Source organism: Phoenix dactylifera, chromosome 16 (assembly GCF_051530095.1).
Source record: "Phoenix dactylifera cultivar Ajwa chromosome 16, Ajwa_hap1_PhDact_Kaust_v1.1, whole genome shotgun sequence".
Taxonomy (NCBI): Eukaryota; Viridiplantae; Streptophyta; class Magnoliopsida; order Arecales; family Arecaceae; genus Phoenix; species Phoenix dactylifera.
The window spans coordinates 2,152,757-2,171,532 of NC_143205.1; the positions used below are offsets into that span (position 1 = coordinate 2,152,757).

Here is an 18,776-nt window from a genome sequence, read left to right on the forward strand (position 1 = left end):
CTACCTCCTTTATCACTGAGCGGTCATTTAGGGGCCTTAGCTGGTGATCCGGGCTGTTTCCCTCTCGACGATGAAGCTTATCCCCCATCGTCTCACTGGCCGACCTTGACCCCTGTTATTTTGGGGTCATATCTAGTATTCAGAGTTTGCCTCGATTTGGTACCGCTCTCGCGGCCCGCACTGAAACAGTGCTTTACCCCTAGATGTCCAGTCAACTGCTGCGCCTCAACGCATTTCGGGGAGAACCAGCTAGCACAAACACAAAAGCCTGAAGCTTCTCGTTAAGAGAAAGAAGTTCCTAATGACAACTGATATGTTGAAGCAGGGTGGTGGGCGGGGCAGGAAGGAGCCTCTGAACAACCTGATGAACCGCGTTAAGTGTGCTTTTCTGGCGTCTTTGAGTTTATGTTATGAGCCAACCTTTTCTGATCCTAGTTCATAGTAGGGCAAAGCAAAGAGTCCTATGCCCTCTATTCTGATGATATGGATTCGACTTGTCGGGTGATTATGGAAAAGTGAGTTGTCCCTCTTCGGAGTCAAATTCTGGTTTGGATGCAGATGATACTGAGACATCGCCTGATGCTGAGGTAACTCGAGTGATTCTTCTTCTATTAGCTAGTACAAGATCAGGTGATGCGACAGATAGACGTATAGGATGAGTGCGCAAGTCTGGACTTCCCTCCTAATCATAGGCATCAGACGATCCAGACGTTATATTTCTTTGAAGCCTCCTGAGCTATTCCTTTTTGTTGTTTTCAAAAAAAATTTATATTAAATGATGTATCTAGTTGGTTGGCTGAGAGATTTAAGATTCGTTCTATTGCATTTGTTGGAATACTTGTTTGGGAACATCCAATTTATTCATGCAACTGAGAACATGCACATATGCGAATAAGGGACGCCAAGAGGGTTTTCTGTGCGGAAAGGGAGGATTTTCTATGTGGTGGATGGGCTATGAGTCGACCATGTAGAACAAGACTACCGTTGGAAAATTGTGGGTTACTTCCCTGCTGCCCCGCTAGGCTGTTGTTTTTTATCTGATCATGGAAAACTGCTGTTGTAACGTTGCAGTGGCCATGGTTTCCGGCAACTCTTTTATATTGTCATGCAAGCCTCTCTATTTTCTTTCATCATGGTTTTAAAAACAGTATTATAGTAGTCGTTATAATATGTCATCTACATGATCCATTATAATGCAAATAATGCCTTTTTTCCCATTATAACACCATTCTAATAGCGACTATGATATTGATTTTTGAAATATTTTAACTGCCATTATAACCATTACAATGGTTAGTATGAGTTTTGGTGGGGGGTCACTTACAATGGAATAACCGTTATTGAAACCTGGTAAAAAAAAAAAAAAACACCTGGCTGTTGTTGGAGAACCCCCATCCTCTTTGAACTATCAAAATCAATTCCATCGAACCTGGAGCAGATAATGTATTATGTAGTTTGAGATTCCATCGGTGCAATACTTGCTGCAAAAGAACAAATTGTTCTTCCCGCCTCTTAGCGAGTTGATGTTCTGTAACCCGATTCGAATAGGTCTTGTCTGGGTTCAGGTGGGGCTGTATGTCCCTTTCCTTTGCTAATTAAAAGGAAAGAAAGCAGAAGCCAGCTGTTAAACCCTCGACACCTGGAAAACATAGAACATAAAAATCTAAATTCCTTATATGGATGATGTTTCTGTTGAATGGCGAGAAATTGAGAAGAACCAAAAATTATCTGCCCTATATACAAAGTACATCTTTCTAATAAGTAAATAGCTGGTTATCAAGAAAGGAACAGTACTGTGGAAAAAGAAGAAATCTATGCCCCTTGCTGAAATGTCATGGTTAAATGAAGAAACTAGTTTCATCTTAATGCCTATTCCAACTTCATTGATTAAAGATGGAACTGATTTGTTCATTGCCAAATTGATTACATCAAAAACTGACTCCATTATACACTCATGTAAAGCCTACTCTGACATAACCAATTTCTCCGTTTTTCGCTCACTAACGAATTATATACCAACTATAAGATGAAGTAGCATTGAGAAAACAACAGGCTTCAAGTCTGACGGAAACGGAAGCTTCCTCCCAGAGCTACACGGTAGATCTTTTCCACTGAAGCAACCATTTCTCTGCTTAATCCCTCTTCCACCTTCTAGTACAAATGTCGAGTTGGTTTTTCCACTGCTAAATAAGATGCACCAAAAGAACGGTCCATGATGAGCTCTACTAAATCCTACACCAACTTCAGTGTGATCTTTACTATGCAAAAGAGAGAGTCTTTTCTTGTCCGAAATCAGGACTTTAGAGAAAGCTTGCTCTGGATTTAGATATTTCCACTGGCATCCAACAAGATGGCCAGATATAGTGCCTACTGTTGGTAACTCTACGCCACAATTGGGGGCATATACCTCGGTAATGTCAACTTCTGGAGGTTGGCAGCTCAGAGTATTGTAGGTACTGCAGTTTCCCATGCACTCTGATATGTATTGCAAAGCCATGCACCCTAGCCCAGGACTATTATACAACTTTGGTAGCTTATTCGTTGTTCGGTTCTTATTTATGCAGTCGACAACCTCATTAGCAGGATTTCCTGGAAGAAGACATCATTGAAATGCATAAATAAGGGGCGCAGATGAGTGCCAGAAACCTAGTAATAATTATTATCACAATGGAATATTTCCTCAGATAACATTAGAATGTTATGATATCATTTCTTTGATTAGCCCACATAATCCTCAATTGAAACTGTGTCATGGCATAACATTGATAGGCAAGTTATAATAATCTAATTATATGGTCTCTCTGTCTATGTCAGGATATTTCCATAGATGATATAAGAACATGGAGATATCAATTATTTGGTTAATCCATATAATGTAATTGACATTGCATCATGACCAGAACATTCATAGGCAAGTTATAATAGTGGAAAAATGTGATGTGTGTGTGGTGTGATTAGATATAAAAGACTATCATGATATCAATTTTTTTGATTAGCCCACATAATTTGATCGAAATTGTTTCATGGCATAATATTGATAGGAAAATCATAATAGTGTAATCGGGTGATTTGTGTGTGGGTGCATGTTCGTGAATATTGATTTGGGGATGCATTTTATGTATGTTGCAATGTGGAAACTTAATTTCCACTTTAGGCCAGCCTGCTAGCCACTACAGACTTTGAGATTAACAAACGGTTTAAGCAGGCAGTGCACTGAAAACCTGTTAAGGAGCCACCTCCAAATTGCAAATTCCTATGTATATGGCAAGCAGTTCCATAGTGGAAACTTATTCCACTAGCAGAGGACCTATACGACATTCATTGATTTGGATCAGAACTGGAATATCAAGTCAAAATGCAATACTAGACCCACTAAGCAAATGGGATTTGAATCAGATGTTAGGTTGATGCATTAGAGGTATGCATGGATGCATAACTCTTTTCATCCTCTGCCAACTGCTATATTATGTCTCGCAAGTTCGAAAAAACTACGTACTTATCTGTGAGGACTCTAGATGTATTTCAGTCATTTTATATCAATCTTTTGCTTTCTGCTTAAGAGTTAGGGTTATATAGTAACCCATTAGCAGAGCTAAAAAAGTCCACTGCATGATCTTATGGGGCATTTGAAAAATTAACATGGGAGTAATGCTGCACGCAATGCCTACCAAGGTTTGCCATACTCCAGTGTATACCGACCATACCGTATCGGTATTAAACCTGTACATGGTATAGGAGGCATACCAACACTCGATACGCTGAACCGGATATTGTACCAGGCATACTGGCACAAAATCCAGTACTGAGATGGTGAACCTTGATGCCTATAGTTTCATAATGCAATAAGAGATCACATAAAACATAAAGCTTCATCTAACAAAGAACAAATTGTCATAAATATAAAACAATCTAGTAATCCTGCATCCTATAAACCAGCACATAATACAAAGAGAAACCGTAATAAGAATAGCTACATACTGAACTGTAAACTTTCCCTTTAACAGTCTTGAGCGCATACCTATATATATTAGTCTATTTGACAAGAAGTATGAATGGTGTTTCAATTTTCTCAAAGAATCTATTAATCTCCATTAGAATCTTTGTACAGCATGTAGTGTATTAATCTCCATTAGAATCTCTACACAGTGTATAGTGTATTAATATCTATTAGAATCTTTATACAGCGTGTAGTGTATTAATATCCATTAGAATCTTTATGCAGCATATAGTGAGTACAGGGCAGCATGAGATGAATTCTGGGTATCGTTGGCAAGTGTTTCAAGGCACGCATACTATTATTCGGTCAAAAACAAGGGCTCCCAGTAATCATAGATTCATGAGCATGTTATGGTTACGCCAAGATAACTTATGATACCTAGAGTCCAACTTTTGTTGAAATTTAAGTGTTGGATGCATTTTTACCTAAACCAGTTGTCAAGAGCTTGCATTGACTAGTTACACAATGAGTTGAGTAAGTTGAATTTATACAGTCAGAAACTCAAGAAGATTGTGAGCTCTCATGGGATACTTCCATTTTGTAGCCATTGCCAAGCCTCATATCAAAAAAAGGGGAATTTATGTAAATTTATGTAAGATGCGATCAATGAAAAGAAAATGTATGTTTGGTTTTAGTTAAAGAAATTGAGTTGTGCAACCAACCCTCCTGATGATTTGGTTGAATGATAAAACAAAAACTAATATCTTTATAGGAAACCGACATAAAGGTGTTAGTTAATAAATCCTAGTATCTGGTTCAAAATTTAAAAAAACTAAGCACATCAAGGTGGAAACTGTAGCAAAGAAACTCTTGATATATATGGAATAAAAGCATCTGCATGAGATTCTTGAGAGGTCAAAATAGTTGACAATACTGGACAAGACTCAGAGGGCTTGGTGTTAGGTCTCAGCTCAAAAATATATTTCTTCTTGATGGTGCCAGGGTGTTTTATTATCCTTTCTCATGTACTAATTTTGAAGCTTGACAGAGTGGAGAAATCCTCTTTAATTGAATCTATTGGGACTAAGTGGTCATTCTTCTGTATATGTGGATTCAGTTTAAAATAAACAAAAAGACAAGTGGTACTGTTCCTTCTTATCCTTAAAGACCATTTAGCTACCAGCCTGAGAAACAAAATGGAACTATTGCTCTTTAAATAAATTATCTTGATGCATTCCTAGGGATTCTCCTTCAAGTCCTGGCACATTGGGGACACCTAGCTTTGGGTTACCACATCCTAGCTACAACTCAAAAATCAAAACACCAGAGTCTACAATAATAAGCACTCAAACACCAGTATCTCCCTTTGGTTGGTTGGTAATCTCCTATTGGGTAACATTGCCTTGGTGCATATGAAAAAGAGGAGGGATTATCACATATTAGTGCCAAATCAAATAGGAGCAACAAATGTAACCAAATAAAGAAGATCAAAGTTGATGCTTACATTGAATGCCAGTATCTAAACTCTTAAAAAAAAAAAAAATAGAAGAATGAAGGATGAAAAATGTACCATCGTTTTTGGCAGAGGCGACAAGGGCAACAATGGATAGACAGAGAATGGAGAACTTCCAACAGTAGGGCTTCCACATTGCAATCATAAACAAATTCAGATCAACCTTGAGGTCCACTTAGATGATAATAAGAAGATTAGAGGGGGCAAAAAAGATTGGAAGATGAAATCTCTTCTTGAGCCTTGCCCAACCAAGTTTGCCTGGTTTTGTTTGGAGGAATGTGGGAAGAGCGAAGGGAGTAGCAGCTAGAAGGAATGGAGCTCAAATGGGGTGACAAATGCCGCTGTGAAGTGGAATGAGTGCAGGTTTCAGCTGCTGGAAGGTGGGGTTGGTATTGATCGATGGATTGCTCTTTTCCCCGGGAATTGAGGGGTCGTGGAATGATGGAAGGTGGCTGGCTTGCACGGCGAAATGGAGGTGGAGGGGGGGACACAACCGCACCATCTGGGCAACAATAGTTTAGGGTGGCCCCAAAAACCCAAAAAGCTGTTTGAGTCCAAAGTTCTCTCTCTTTTTTTTTTAACCCTTGGGTTCGCTTGTTGAAATGTTTCTACTTACCCATTCCAGTCCTCCTGACTTTCTATTCTGTGTGCATTATATATATATTACCCATCGTAATCACTTATTTTTATAAATCCCATTCATCAAATCTTCATCAAGATGCACCGTTGTAGGAATAAGCAATTGTAATTGATGGCAGCATGCATGGGCACATAGTGATTTAGCCCTTCATTATAGTTTTAAAAAAAATAAATAACGATCATTGTAAGAAATTGAAAACTCGATATAAAATATTTTGCCCATGCTTCGCACTCCAGAAGGATCCTCTAGATACGCCAAAAGGTCGCTTTTCCATCGCTCTATTATTTTCTTATTTTTGATTCTGCTGGCTGCACTTACGCCAGAGTATCGTGAGCAGCCGTTTGTACCAAATATATATATATATATATATATATTTTATATTTATTTTTTTTTGGGGATAAGTTTGATATTTCATGTGGAGGAATAATTTAGGGGATCAGACTCATCGTCAATTTAGGATGAAATTATTATTATTTAAAATATAATAGCAACATAAATTATAATAATTTTATTCTAAATTTATGATAAATCTGATCCATCCGATAATTTCATCATCCTAGCATGTTTGGTGTTCGATGTGCTGCACAAGTGGCTTCACCTGTTGCATTTACAGTGATGGCCATTCCATGGGAGGATTTATGAGCCCTAGTTTCCCCGTCCTTTCTCACCTTTTTCTCAGATTGGCAAATAAAGTGGATCGACAGGACAGCGTATAAAGCACTGCCGTGAGACACAGGGATGCGCGGTAAGCCAAACTTGGGCCGAGGGTTGAAATCTTAAGGCCGACGTGGCAGGCCACAAAATGGCCGGACAAGTCCAAGATAGGCCAGGCCGTGCTTTAGATCGGGGGCTCGTTAGTTGTCACATCCCCAAGAGAGAACTCGAGGGGTCTTTTTCTCGGTCCCCGCCGGAATCTGGCACGAGAGCCCGTGCGAGTCTCGCTCCCCTCTCCCTCCACGCAACGCTGCCCTCCCACCCCCTATCCTGCCGGATCAGGCAGGATTTTGCCAAACAGGCAGTCCTCTACCATGATACTTCTTATAGGTATTTGCATGATCAAATTTGAGTGACTTTTAACTGTGAGGTAATCACATTCATATTAATTTACCAAAATGATGAGCACAGTCCAAACTCGAGAGTACAAATCTTTTATGGTGTACGCGTGACACCGTATAAGTTCATTAAAAAACGAACAACTATCAAACAAAAAGTCCGCAAGCATATGCTGTGCTACGTACAACGCATATTATTTAATAGTTATCCATCTTCTGATAACAATTATCTAGAGATGTACACTACTCTGTAGTGCAGCGTGCACCGCACTGCAAAAGATTTTGGCTACTTATTTTGAACATGATGAATGAAAACCGACTCCAGATCCCTGTAGGTATAAAATTGCAAGGGAAAGATTGATGCAACGACGAAGACATACCTTATTGGGGGCAATCAACTAGGCCTACAAATTAACCAGAGATCAAATACTAGGAAAAACAAGGCCTAGAGTTGACCTGATTTTCTTTTCGGGCTATGATTTTAAACCAAACCGGACTCATTTATTGACCTGCCTACCCCAAGCTGAGTCCCTTTAAAGTACTTTTTAGGACAACTATAAAAAGCGGGACAAAATACAAGAGCTGGGGTGGGAAGTTGGATGTCAAAATAGGAGATAGGGATGCGGGAAACTCCGAAGTCCAGAAGCGATCTGATCATCCATAGCAAGCATTTGAGATAGGGATGATGAGAGTGGCCTTTGTTTTGACTGTATAAATTTTTCTCTAGATATGAATTAGGACAACTTTTTTTATGGAAAAAAGAAAAAAAAGGAATCAAACTTATCTCTTATACCAACCACTATTACAATTTTCATTAAGAATAACATTCTCTCTTGGACAAAACATATTCAGAAGGAGGAAGATAGTTCTCATCGGGCGAGTAAGATGGAATCTTTAGAACTTTTTTCATCCTCCATTTACAAGCCATAAAGCTCAAACAACTGCATTTGCCTGAATTTGACTGTGTATTGAGTATAAAACCAAGAACCATAAACAGACTAACCATATCCATCTGAAAGCAAGCTAACAAACACAAACTTAGGAGGGATCATACAAGAAGTAATCTTTCAATTTGGGTTCTTTTATGTAGATTTTAACACAAAAAGGTCCATTTATATTAATCGAACATCTTATACTTGACAAATGACAAACCAGAAAACTCAAAACAGATACAATCTTCTGAAAGAGCAATGAGAACTGAGCTGGCCTAGGTTGAGCTCATTCACTTGTTATACTACATATCATCAATCTATCAAATCCATGGCTATATGTAGTGGAGAATACTTATTTCACCAGCTACAGATACGCAGCAGAGAATGCTTCTAATTAATTCATCTCCTTTCTCTTCTATTCATCTCTTGCACTACGCCCATGATCAAAATCCAGTAGTTCTCTTTCTGCGCCTCCCTGATCATGGCATCAAACAAACATTCATTATTGTTTTGATTTTTTTCTCTCTCTTTTATCTTCACATTACCCAAGTATTTGAGCAAAAGAAGTAACAACCACAAGCTATATGACACTAATGCTATTTTACTAAATGTTTATTCACAAGTTAATCATGAAATGCTTGTGAACTATCGAATAATTCATATACAGATATTTGATGGTACATTGTATCTCAGCCCCCCAAAAGGAAAGAATGGAAAAGAATTTTCTCAAAAATTTTAAAAGAAAAATTGATGAATATGGTGCATTCTTCATAAAATCGGAGTCTCCACCCTTGTTCAAACATGACCATTTTCTACAATTCCATTAACCAGCATTGAATCAAACCTAAGTTCTACATTGATGAAGACCTGTTGCTCAAAAGAACCATTGCCAATGACCGATAACCAAAGTGAACATCTGAACATGTATTTCTGAAATAATATCGTTAGTGTGGAAGGAGCTTACCGGTTGAGCCCTTGTTCCATAAGACTTGAGTGTCGATTGTAGAAAGGTACTGATCATCCAGACGTTTCCAAGTCTTGATGGACTTCACCCCTCCCCATTCGCCCTCTACCGTCTTTTCTAGGTATGCCGACACCACCCGTGCCCTCCGAGACCACCCGGCCTTCCCATAGGCATGGTACCCAAACCCACCAGCATAACAGAGTTGAATGCCAGTAAGCTTCCCACAAAAGTCATTGAGGTGATCATGCCCTGTGAACACAGCTTTCACATCTCCAGCCTCCACCATGGTGGCAAAGAATCCAGAGTTAATTGATGCTGAGCTGATTCCTTCCTGTTTCACCCCTGTGAAGTTGGATGCTTCAAAGCTGATGTACTCTGGCAATGGGATGTGGAAGTACACAAGGCCCGGTGCTGGCTGCTTCTGTGCCTCTGGTGTGCTCATATACCCTTTCTGCACAAATTCTCCAAACTCCAAGATAAGTCCTTTGGTCTACAAACTGCTTAATGTTGAAGAGTGTTTGTAAATGGTTTGCAATTTTTGTGCATAATGCCATGTAGAACATTTCATATTATAAATAGGCTCCGCATTATTTACATTCAAATTTACACCCTTAACAAATTCAACCATTCTCTGTTTACTAGTTCGTACCCTATGGATTTGCTCTTCCCCAAACAGTCTACTTCAGCCACATATTTGATTGATTATATTAGTTCTCTGCACATCATTTCTTTCCTACAATTTAGTTTGCTAGGATTTCTTCATCTCTATGCAGCAATCAATATACATCTTTTTGTCAAAAGGTAAGTGACAAGATGTAAGATACTCAGTAACATGTTTGAAATCAATTAAAAGTTGACACCTAAGAAAAGCTGATTATAGTCAATTGCAAGGTCTCACATGTAACTAATATGATTTACCTGGGTGTTTAGAGTATGAGAAATTTTCCTATAGCAAAAGTTTACAGACAGTTATATGGATGAGAAAAATAAGAGAAATCTTTTGAAATGGGTACCGATGTGATCATCGAAAAGCATTTAAAGAATGGGGGATGCAACTGTAAATTTAAGGTTTGTAGAGGATCTTTACGATAAAAATTCAAATTAAATTTTTTGCTATGGTTACCTGGAGGCGAGAAGAGGTTTTCTGGAACCAGAGCTGCTGAGAGGGCTTGATCCAGCCATAGCCAGGGATGGAGGGGACGGTGGAGTAATCCCCACTGTCGATGAAGTAGAGGTTGAGCACTGACTTGTTGGCGAGTGCCGAGCCCTCCACACCACCCACCTCCAAGTTATAGTTCCCAAAGCCATCGATATCCACTCCCTCTGGGTTGAGGTGGGAAAGGGTGTGGGGCATGCCCACAATGTGCTGCATTACACCCTCGCGGGACAGCGTCCCCTCCTGGTCATGGTTGCCAAGCACTGCCGCCCATGGCAGCTTGCGATCAACCACCGGAGCATATGCCATGTCCAGTGATTTGGCCGCGTCGGTTGAGTCCGAGCCGAAGATGTTGTCACCTGCTCCAAAACTCTTTAAGATGTTGAAATCCATGCAACAATTCATTAAAGGATTATGAATTTTCTTGAGGACTCAAATTGAATGAAAATGACCATAACAAAGCAGAATGAAATGAATTCTATTGATATCTGGATTTTTTGTGTATGTGTATATAGGATGATGGGTTAGAGCTGTAGAACAGGGACTAATTGAATAGAGTGTGCTTGAATGCTTCTACAAGATGGCAAAACCACCTATAGAAAACTTAGACAATGAACTAGAAGTCTATAAAAATTAAACAAGAATTCAAAATACTAAACCTGATCACTTCTGACTTCTTTTTATTACAATTGAGAATATTATATACCTACTTTTCTATCATCATCATCATCAATAGTATTCGTAGACCATGTGAAGGACTTCATCTTAAACATCCAAAGCTCTTAATGTCCATGATAACCGATATAAGATCTGTTCTTAGCCCAATATATGTTTGGTTATCTTTTTCTATACTAATGTGGCATGCAGTAAAATGTCAAACTAAAATCAATATTATTCCCTTAGTACAACAATCATTATAACACAAGAGCAACTAAATACTGACTGTTATTAAAAAGAAAAATTGTTGACTGTATAGCATAACAGAAGGTGATTCCAGGTATTTTAAACAATCTCTTTCACTCGCCAAGATGGAAACATATCACTTCAAAATGTTCCAAAAAACGGAAGACAGCTAAATCCTGAGATGCAAGCCCGTGTTTCTGAATGTTCATATGCAAGCCCCAGGGAATCTGACCCAGTTGTTATAAAGATTATGTTTAAGTTTTGATCTACCCTTGCATCATTTTATCTCTAGTTTGAGGCCTTAATACCACGATAAAAGGATCAATAAATTACTAAAACTTTTTTTCAGATTAGAGATAAACTACACCGATATCTAATAATTTGAATAATTTATCCTTGCGTTATTGGGATGTATTTTTATCCAACACTTTAACTTATAATTTAATAATAAAACATTAGTCAAATCATTAATTAACGCTGATGTTATAACATAAAAAAAATTTAAAAATAACTAAAATAATTTTAAATAGTATAACAGCCATCTAAGAATATAAAAAATGTATGTATATTTATTCACATGAGATAAACAGTTTAATCAACGACGTTAACTAGACATGAATATAAATTTTAGAAATTATTGTATATAAATATAAAAACTATAAATTTTTGGAGAAATTAATTCCCCACCTTTCAAAAGACTCTAGTATAACAATAAATCCCTGTTAACTAGTCTTATAACAACCAGTCCAATAATTTTAGTATGTTTAATTCTCGGTCCTTGAGAGTATTTTTATGAGACGAAAATACCCCTCCTTAAAGTACCCAGTTTTTCTCCCCAAACTGAAACTCACCTTCTTCTTCCCCCATTATGCCTTCCTATTCCCCACCGTGGCCGACGACCGCTCCCCCGTCCGCCGCCTCGGCGCCCTCCAGTTCGCCGCCTCACTCCTAATCTTCCTCCTCGTCGCCGCCGCCCTCCTCCTCCCGCACCCCCTCACTCCCGACCTCCTCGCTTCCCTCGTCTTTGCCCTCCTCTCCGCAACCTCCGCCCACTCGGCCGCCGCCTACCAGATCTCCGACCTCCAGGCCAAGTTTGACTCCCTCTCCACCGCCGTCTCCGCCGTCGCCTCTCTTGAACTCGACCTCCACCCGCGCTTATTCTCCACCATCGCCGCCCGCGAGATGATATGGAGGAGAAAGGATCTCGGCCGTGCTCCACCGGCCATGTCACCGAGCCACCGCCGGCCTCGGCCCTCTTCCAGCGCCGCCGGCCTCGCGGGAGGAGAAGAAAGAAGGGAGGAGAAGAAAGAAGAAAGAAGAAGAGGCATCGGGAAGAAGAGAAGAAAAAAGAAAAGAAAAAGAAAAGAAAAAAAGGGAAAAAAAGAAAATAAATAAATGCATAAATAAATAAAAATATATATATGAATGAATGAATAAATAAATAAATAATTAAGATAATAAATAAATATATTCCAATAAAATAAAATAATAAATAACTAAATAAATAAATAACGATTCGGCACTCTTCCGGCGTCGCCAGCCTCGCGAGAGGAGAAGAAAGGAGGGAAGAGAAGAAAGAAGAAAGAAGAAGAAGCTTCGGAAAGAAGAGAAGAAAAAAGAAAAAAAAGAAAAAAAAGGAAAAAAAAGAAGAAAAGAAAAAAAAAGAAAAGAAAAATAAAGTTAACTCACTATTGTAATTAAGTTAGTAAGCTTGAATACAGTGCACACTGTAAAACTATCTCTGCGTGCCATTTTCCTCCATCTTGAGAATTCAATTAAAAAACAATAACATATGCTTAAATCTTGTATCACAGTTAGTACCTCGTCTCAAACCTTTTTTGCTCCATTTTTGCTCCATATTAGAAATTCAGTGTGTACGACGTTTTAGTATCTCACCTCAAACCTTATACATCAATGTTGGGATAACACCTTACTGTGTGCACAGTTAATTTAACTATGTGCGCAGACAATTTATCTGTATGCCAAAATAATTAAATTGTGAACAGAGTAGAATTTACTATGTGCACGGTTAATATAATTGTGTTTCGGGGTAAAATAACAGTCTTGAAACATTTGTTTTAAATCCAATGCAATCTTCACAAGAGTACAATAGCGAGGGAAACAAGAACATATGCATACGACACATCCACTTCAAACCGATCTCAAAGATCTCCAAAGTTTATATAGCTTCTTGCCTACAAGAATAGCAAGAATAAGAAAATATCTATGTACAGAATGTAGTCAAGTAGGAAGAGATAGTTTTCTATGTGTTGTAAAAGTTGATTGTAAGATGAGTGCATTTGCATTTTTTTGTGTCATATAACATTTAAATAGAAAATTAGATTATGTTGAGATGATTGGCCAAATTTTCTACTTGCTATCATGCTCATTGCTCAGATGCTGAAATGTAACTTATAGATTCTCAAAAAGTGACTAAACTATGTGCCGTCACACACTTACAACACTATTGCGGTAAACTTTAATGTGTGCAGCGTGTCATTTTGGAAATTCATTTAGTTCCAAAATTTTAGAAATTGCAGCGTGCCAAAATCTAGATTGGCACATCCCAAAATGAAGTAGTGAACTCCTATTCTTGATAAGTAGAAGGTTTGGCAAAGTTTAATCACCGTTATTCTACCCCGGAACACAGTTATTTCAATTGTGCACATAGTTTATGATACTGTACACACAGTTTATTTGTTTCAGAACACAGTTATTTTGTCTGCGAACATAGTAAATAGAACTTTGCACACAGTTAAGTGTTATTAGGAAATTGTTGTAGAAGTGGTTGGGATGAGGTAGTAAAAGGGAATAAACACTCAATCTAGATTGGCACATCCCAAAATGAAGCAGTGAACTCCTATTTTTGATGAGTAGAAGGTTTAGTAATATTTGAACACCATTATTCTATCCCAAAACATAGTTATTTCAACTATGCACACAGTTTATTTGTTGGGAAACACAGTTAAATTAACAGCGAACACAGTTAATAAAACTGCACACACAGTTAAGTATCATTCTGAAATTGTTGAAAGTGGTTTGCGATGGGGTACTAAAACGGAGTAAACACTAAATCTACATTGCTACATCTCTTAATGAAGCAGTGAACACCTAATTTTGATGAAATAGTAGGTTTGGCAAAGTTTGAAGACTGTTATTGTACCCCGAAATACAGTTACTTCAATTATGCACACAATAAGTTCTACTCTGCACACAGTTTCTTTGTTTCCGAACACAGGTAAATTAACTGCGAACATAGTTAATTAAACTGTGCACCCAGTTAAGTGATATTCAAAAAATGTTGCATAAGATGGCACGCTAAATTTTATGAAACTCCGATACACTTTTAAGCATAGGAACAATAGTATCTGAAATTGTAATACAAGATTTAAGTATTTGTTATTGCTTCCATGGAATAATTCCCAAAAATGGCACACAGAGGATTTTGAAACTCCAATACGCTTTTAAGGAAAATGGCATGCTGCAATTTCTGAAATTCTGGAACTATAATTATTGATATCCAAAATGATAATGGGACCTAACTGAACTCCCAAAATAGCACGCTCATTTTTCTGAAACTCTGATACGCTTTTAAGCACTTGAGCTATTTTGGCACAAGATTTAAGCCTATGTTTATGTTTCCTAATTGAAATGTGGAGATGGAGCAAAATGGCACGCTAAATCTTCTCAAACTCCGATACACTTTAGTTGTTAGATTTGTCGGTACTCTTTATCGTCAGTTTGGTGCCCGTTGATAATGAAAAGTTATGTACCTACTTTCGATTATCAACCATTTGGAGTACAACCTTCGATTTTAAACAAATTTCCAAATAGAATTACCAAATTGGAGGAACATAAATTCAATTGGCACACTGATTTTCTGAAAGTGTGATAGATATTTAAGCATGTCCTGCTTATGTTTCTGTTTATGGCCTCATAACCATATTACAACTGTGCCGGCACAGTTTATGAAACTCTTTCAGAACCTATAATAAGTCATCATGATAGACATTTTAGCAATGAGCACGACAAAAAGCAGAAAAGGAAGCCAATCATCTGAACATAATCAACATAATCATATTATCTATTATTTTATTACACAAAAAATAAAAATGCACATATTTACGTTCATCTTTTACAACACATTAGTCTAAGATCTATTTCTACTTGGCATCAGTCCAAACATTGATCAAAACTTATCAAATACAAATGCACTCATCTTATATTTATGTGCTGTATGCATATGTTCTTGTTTCCCTCGCTATTGTACCCTTCTGAAAATTGCATAAGATTTAAAACAAATGTTTCAAGACTGTTATTTTACTCCAGAACACAATTATATTAACCGTGCACACAGTAAATTCTACTCTGCACACAATTTAATTGTTTTGGCATACAGATAAATTGTCTGCACATACAGTTAAATTAACACGGTACACAATAAGGTGTTATGTCGACATTGATGTACAAGGTTTGAGGTGAGGTACTAAAACGTCGTACACACTAAATTCCTAATATGAAGCAAAAACGGAGCAAAAAAGGTTTGAGATAAGGTACTAACTGTGATACAAGATTTAAGTATATGTTATTGTTTTCTAACTGAATTTCCAAGATGGAGAAAAATGGCACGCAGAGATAGTTTTACTGTGTGCACTATGTTCAAGCTTACTAACTTAATTGCAATAGTGAGTTAACTTTATTTTTCTTTATTTTTTTATTTTTTTTATTTTCTTTTTTTATTTTTCTTTTCTTTTCTTCTATTTGTTTCCTTTTCTTTTTTTTTTCTTTTTTCTTCTCTTCTTCCCAAAGCTTCTTCTTCTTTCTTCCTTCTCCTCCTGCGAGGCCGGCAGCGCCAAAAGAATGTCGGATCATTATTTATTTATTTTGTTATTTATTATTTATTATTTTATTTTATTGAAATATATTTATTTATTATTTTATTTATTTATTCGTTCATATACACACACTTATTTATGCATTTATTTATTTATTTTTCTTTCCTTTTCTTTTCTTTTCTTTTCTTTTCTTTTCTTTTCTTTTCTTTTTTCTTCTCTTCTTCCCGATGCCCCTTCTTCTTTCTTCTTTCTTCTCCTCCCTCATTCTCCTCCCGTGAGGCTGGCGGCGCCGGAAGAGTGCCGAGGCCGGCGGTGGCTCGGCGACATGGCCGGTGGAGCGGGGCCGAGACCCTTTCTCCTCCGGATCCTCTCGCGGGCGGCGACGGTGGGGAAGAAGCACAGGTGGAGGTCGAGGGCAAGGGAGGCGACGGCGGAGACAGCGACGGAGAGGGAGTCTCACTTGGCCTGGAGGCTGGAGCCGATAATGCGGAAGCGGAACGAGCACTTGCAGACCTTGTGGGATGGCTTGGAAGTTGGAAGGAATAGGATTCAGAATAGGGGAAATAAAAAAGAGAAAATGAAGATGAAGGGGGTGAAGGGCATTATGGTCTTTTCATGAAAATTTATTATGCACTGGAAATGGGTATGGACCGGTTGTTAAAGTTATGTTCAACAGGGATTAAACATTACAGTCCGGTCAAAAAATGGACCGGACATTAGTTTCCCCTAAATTTTTTATAATATACTTTAAACAGAGAGATGGGCCATAAGAGGAGGCCCAAAACGTACGTGTGGTCAACATTAACGGCAGTACGAGAGCTGCTTGACGTGTGAGTCGCGGTCACCATAATTACGTTGTTTTCTAAATGACGCACCGAGTCAAATCCGGAGCACATCGCTCTTGTTTTATTGCCTCGCAAATCCACACAGGCTGTCTCGGCAGGGATTAAAAAAAATAAAAATGAAGAAAAAAATCAAATGCGTCCCATGGAATCTTCTATCCACATATACACGCCAAAGAATGGCCCATCCAAGTTTCAGCTTATTCCAAATTATTTTAAATTAATAAAAATCAATAAAAATCATATATGATAATATCAACAAATTTGATCCGAATTTAATAACCAAATTAGAATATCCCCAATTTGCTATAGCCGTCCGATTACTTCAATTAGAGGATAAAAAGAAAAAAAAAAAAGTCGCAGAGGAAAGAAAAGGAGAAAGTGAGGAATCAAAGCACGAATTTGATGAAAAATTCGAGCAAGAAATGATTGAGATCGAGGAGCTCGGAAAAGAGATGCGAGGGGTACCGGTGAAGACGACGAGATCGGGGTTCTCGGCCTGGATGACACGGTTGATGAAGGCGGTGGTGTTGAGATCGGAGCAGGTCGGCATCTGCTCCGGGAAGACGTCCAAGCACTCCGTCGACCTCCCGTCGGCGTAGTGCATGTCCGCCACCTGAAGTATCTTGAATTCCCCCTTCGTCCCCTTGAACCGGAGCACGCCATTCGCCGCCGCCGCCGCCGCCGGCGGCGAAGCTCCTCCTCGTCCTCTTCTGGAGAGAGTGGATCGCTCTTCTTCTAAAGATTCCACTGAGATAGCAATAATGGAGAGAAGTAGTGGGAGGACGAGGAGGAAGGAGAGGAGGAGGCGAGGAGGCCTGAGAGAAGCCATCTCGAGTTGTCGTTGCCATTGGTTCTCCGTTTGGGGGATTATATATCAATTGCCTGATGATGATCCTACGGTTGTTGTTTATTTTAATGCAATCCAACAATCCTAATAAATGATAAATTGACCGAAAAAAGCACTTAGGACCAAGTTGACAAGTAAATCCAAAGCTAAATAAATAAAAAGTGGATTAAATAATTGGAGAAAGTTTCGTTCCCATTTTGGTTCAGAGTGTGAACAGAAATACCTTAATTCCAACTCTTCTAGTCTTCTCCAATAATTTAAATTTTTATCCTAATTTATTTTGATTTCGATTCTGACCGTAAATTCAATGTAGCTTCAATGTCCTCGTTGCTATAAAAGGCCCAACTACTTATGGACAAAAATTTATTATTTTGGCTTCAACAACCTTATTTTAATACAGAAAATGACTCCATCCACCAGTTTGTGCAGTCTTGGCTGATGTTTACTTTTAAGCATGTTCCATATGTATTCCTTATCCATATAGTTAACATTTTGTATGTTGATTGGATGGTCCTAACTAAACACCATTGCCAAGTGTAACAGTAAAAAAAAAAATAGCAAAAGATTAGATTTTTGCGCAAAAAAAATCCACAATTGTTGCATTAAGTTGGGCATCTTTGGTTGTTAATTCAAAAAGGTGTGTTCAAATATTTTGATAAATAAAATTTTTTTAGAAGATCCTCTATAATGAGTTATACATATTGCTCCCACCGTGTGAGCTTTTTCAAGAATCTCAAAACAAAATTATGAGTATGAACAAAAGAAGTAATTGGACCTTAAATGGCTCACGGAAGATATTTCAGCTCCCTCTCGTCATCTTACCAAGGCTATCAAATGAACTAAACAACTTGAGAGGAGCTCAAGACCGGCTAGAGATAAGCTTGAATCAAACTTGCTTCTAAGCTGAACGGATTAAGCTTAAATTAGCAAAATTAGTTCAAACTTAATTTCAGCAGGGTCAAGCCAAGAATCAACCTAGCTCGACTTAATAGAATGCAAATATTTTTACATTATAATAGTTATAATGCATACGTGATAGTACATGGTTGCTAAGTTTTTTAGATTCTTGTAAATATGATTAAAATTTAATTAATTAAAATTTAAATTCTGAAATTAATTAAATTTTAATATATCACATCTTACTTTCATCTC

General features: G+C 38.0%; 2 protein-coding genes across 2 annotated transcripts; both read right to left on the reverse strand.

Annotated features, from left to right (window-relative positions):
• Nucleotides 1-1,855: 1,855 nt before the first annotated feature.
• LOC103696192 (uncharacterized) lies at nt 1,856-6,173 on the reverse strand. Its single transcript, XM_008777728.6, has 2 exons — nt 5,508-6,173; nt 1,856-2,589 (listed from the first exon to the last, which is right to left on the reverse strand). The coding sequence occupies exons 1-2, from the start codon at nt 5,593-5,595 to the stop codon at nt 2,009-2,011; spliced, it is 669 nt and encodes a 222-aa protein (XP_008775950.4). The 5' UTR covers nt 5,596-6,173; the 3' UTR covers nt 1,856-2,008.
• A 2,029-nt stretch (nt 6,174-8,202) lies between these two features.
• PAP29 (purple acid phosphatase 29) lies at nt 8,203-17,835 on the reverse strand. The gene is made up of 4 exons (XM_008777726.6): nt 17,243-17,835; nt 10,162-10,553; nt 9,039-9,489; nt 8,203-8,549 (listed from the first exon to the last, which is right to left on the reverse strand). Exons 1-4 carry the CDS (start codon nt 17,604-17,606, stop codon nt 8,518-8,520), a joined length of 1,239 nt encoding a protein of 412 aa, XP_008775948.4. The 5' UTR covers nt 17,607-17,835; the 3' UTR covers nt 8,203-8,517.
• Between the last annotated feature and the right edge of the window lie 941 nt (nt 17,836-18,776).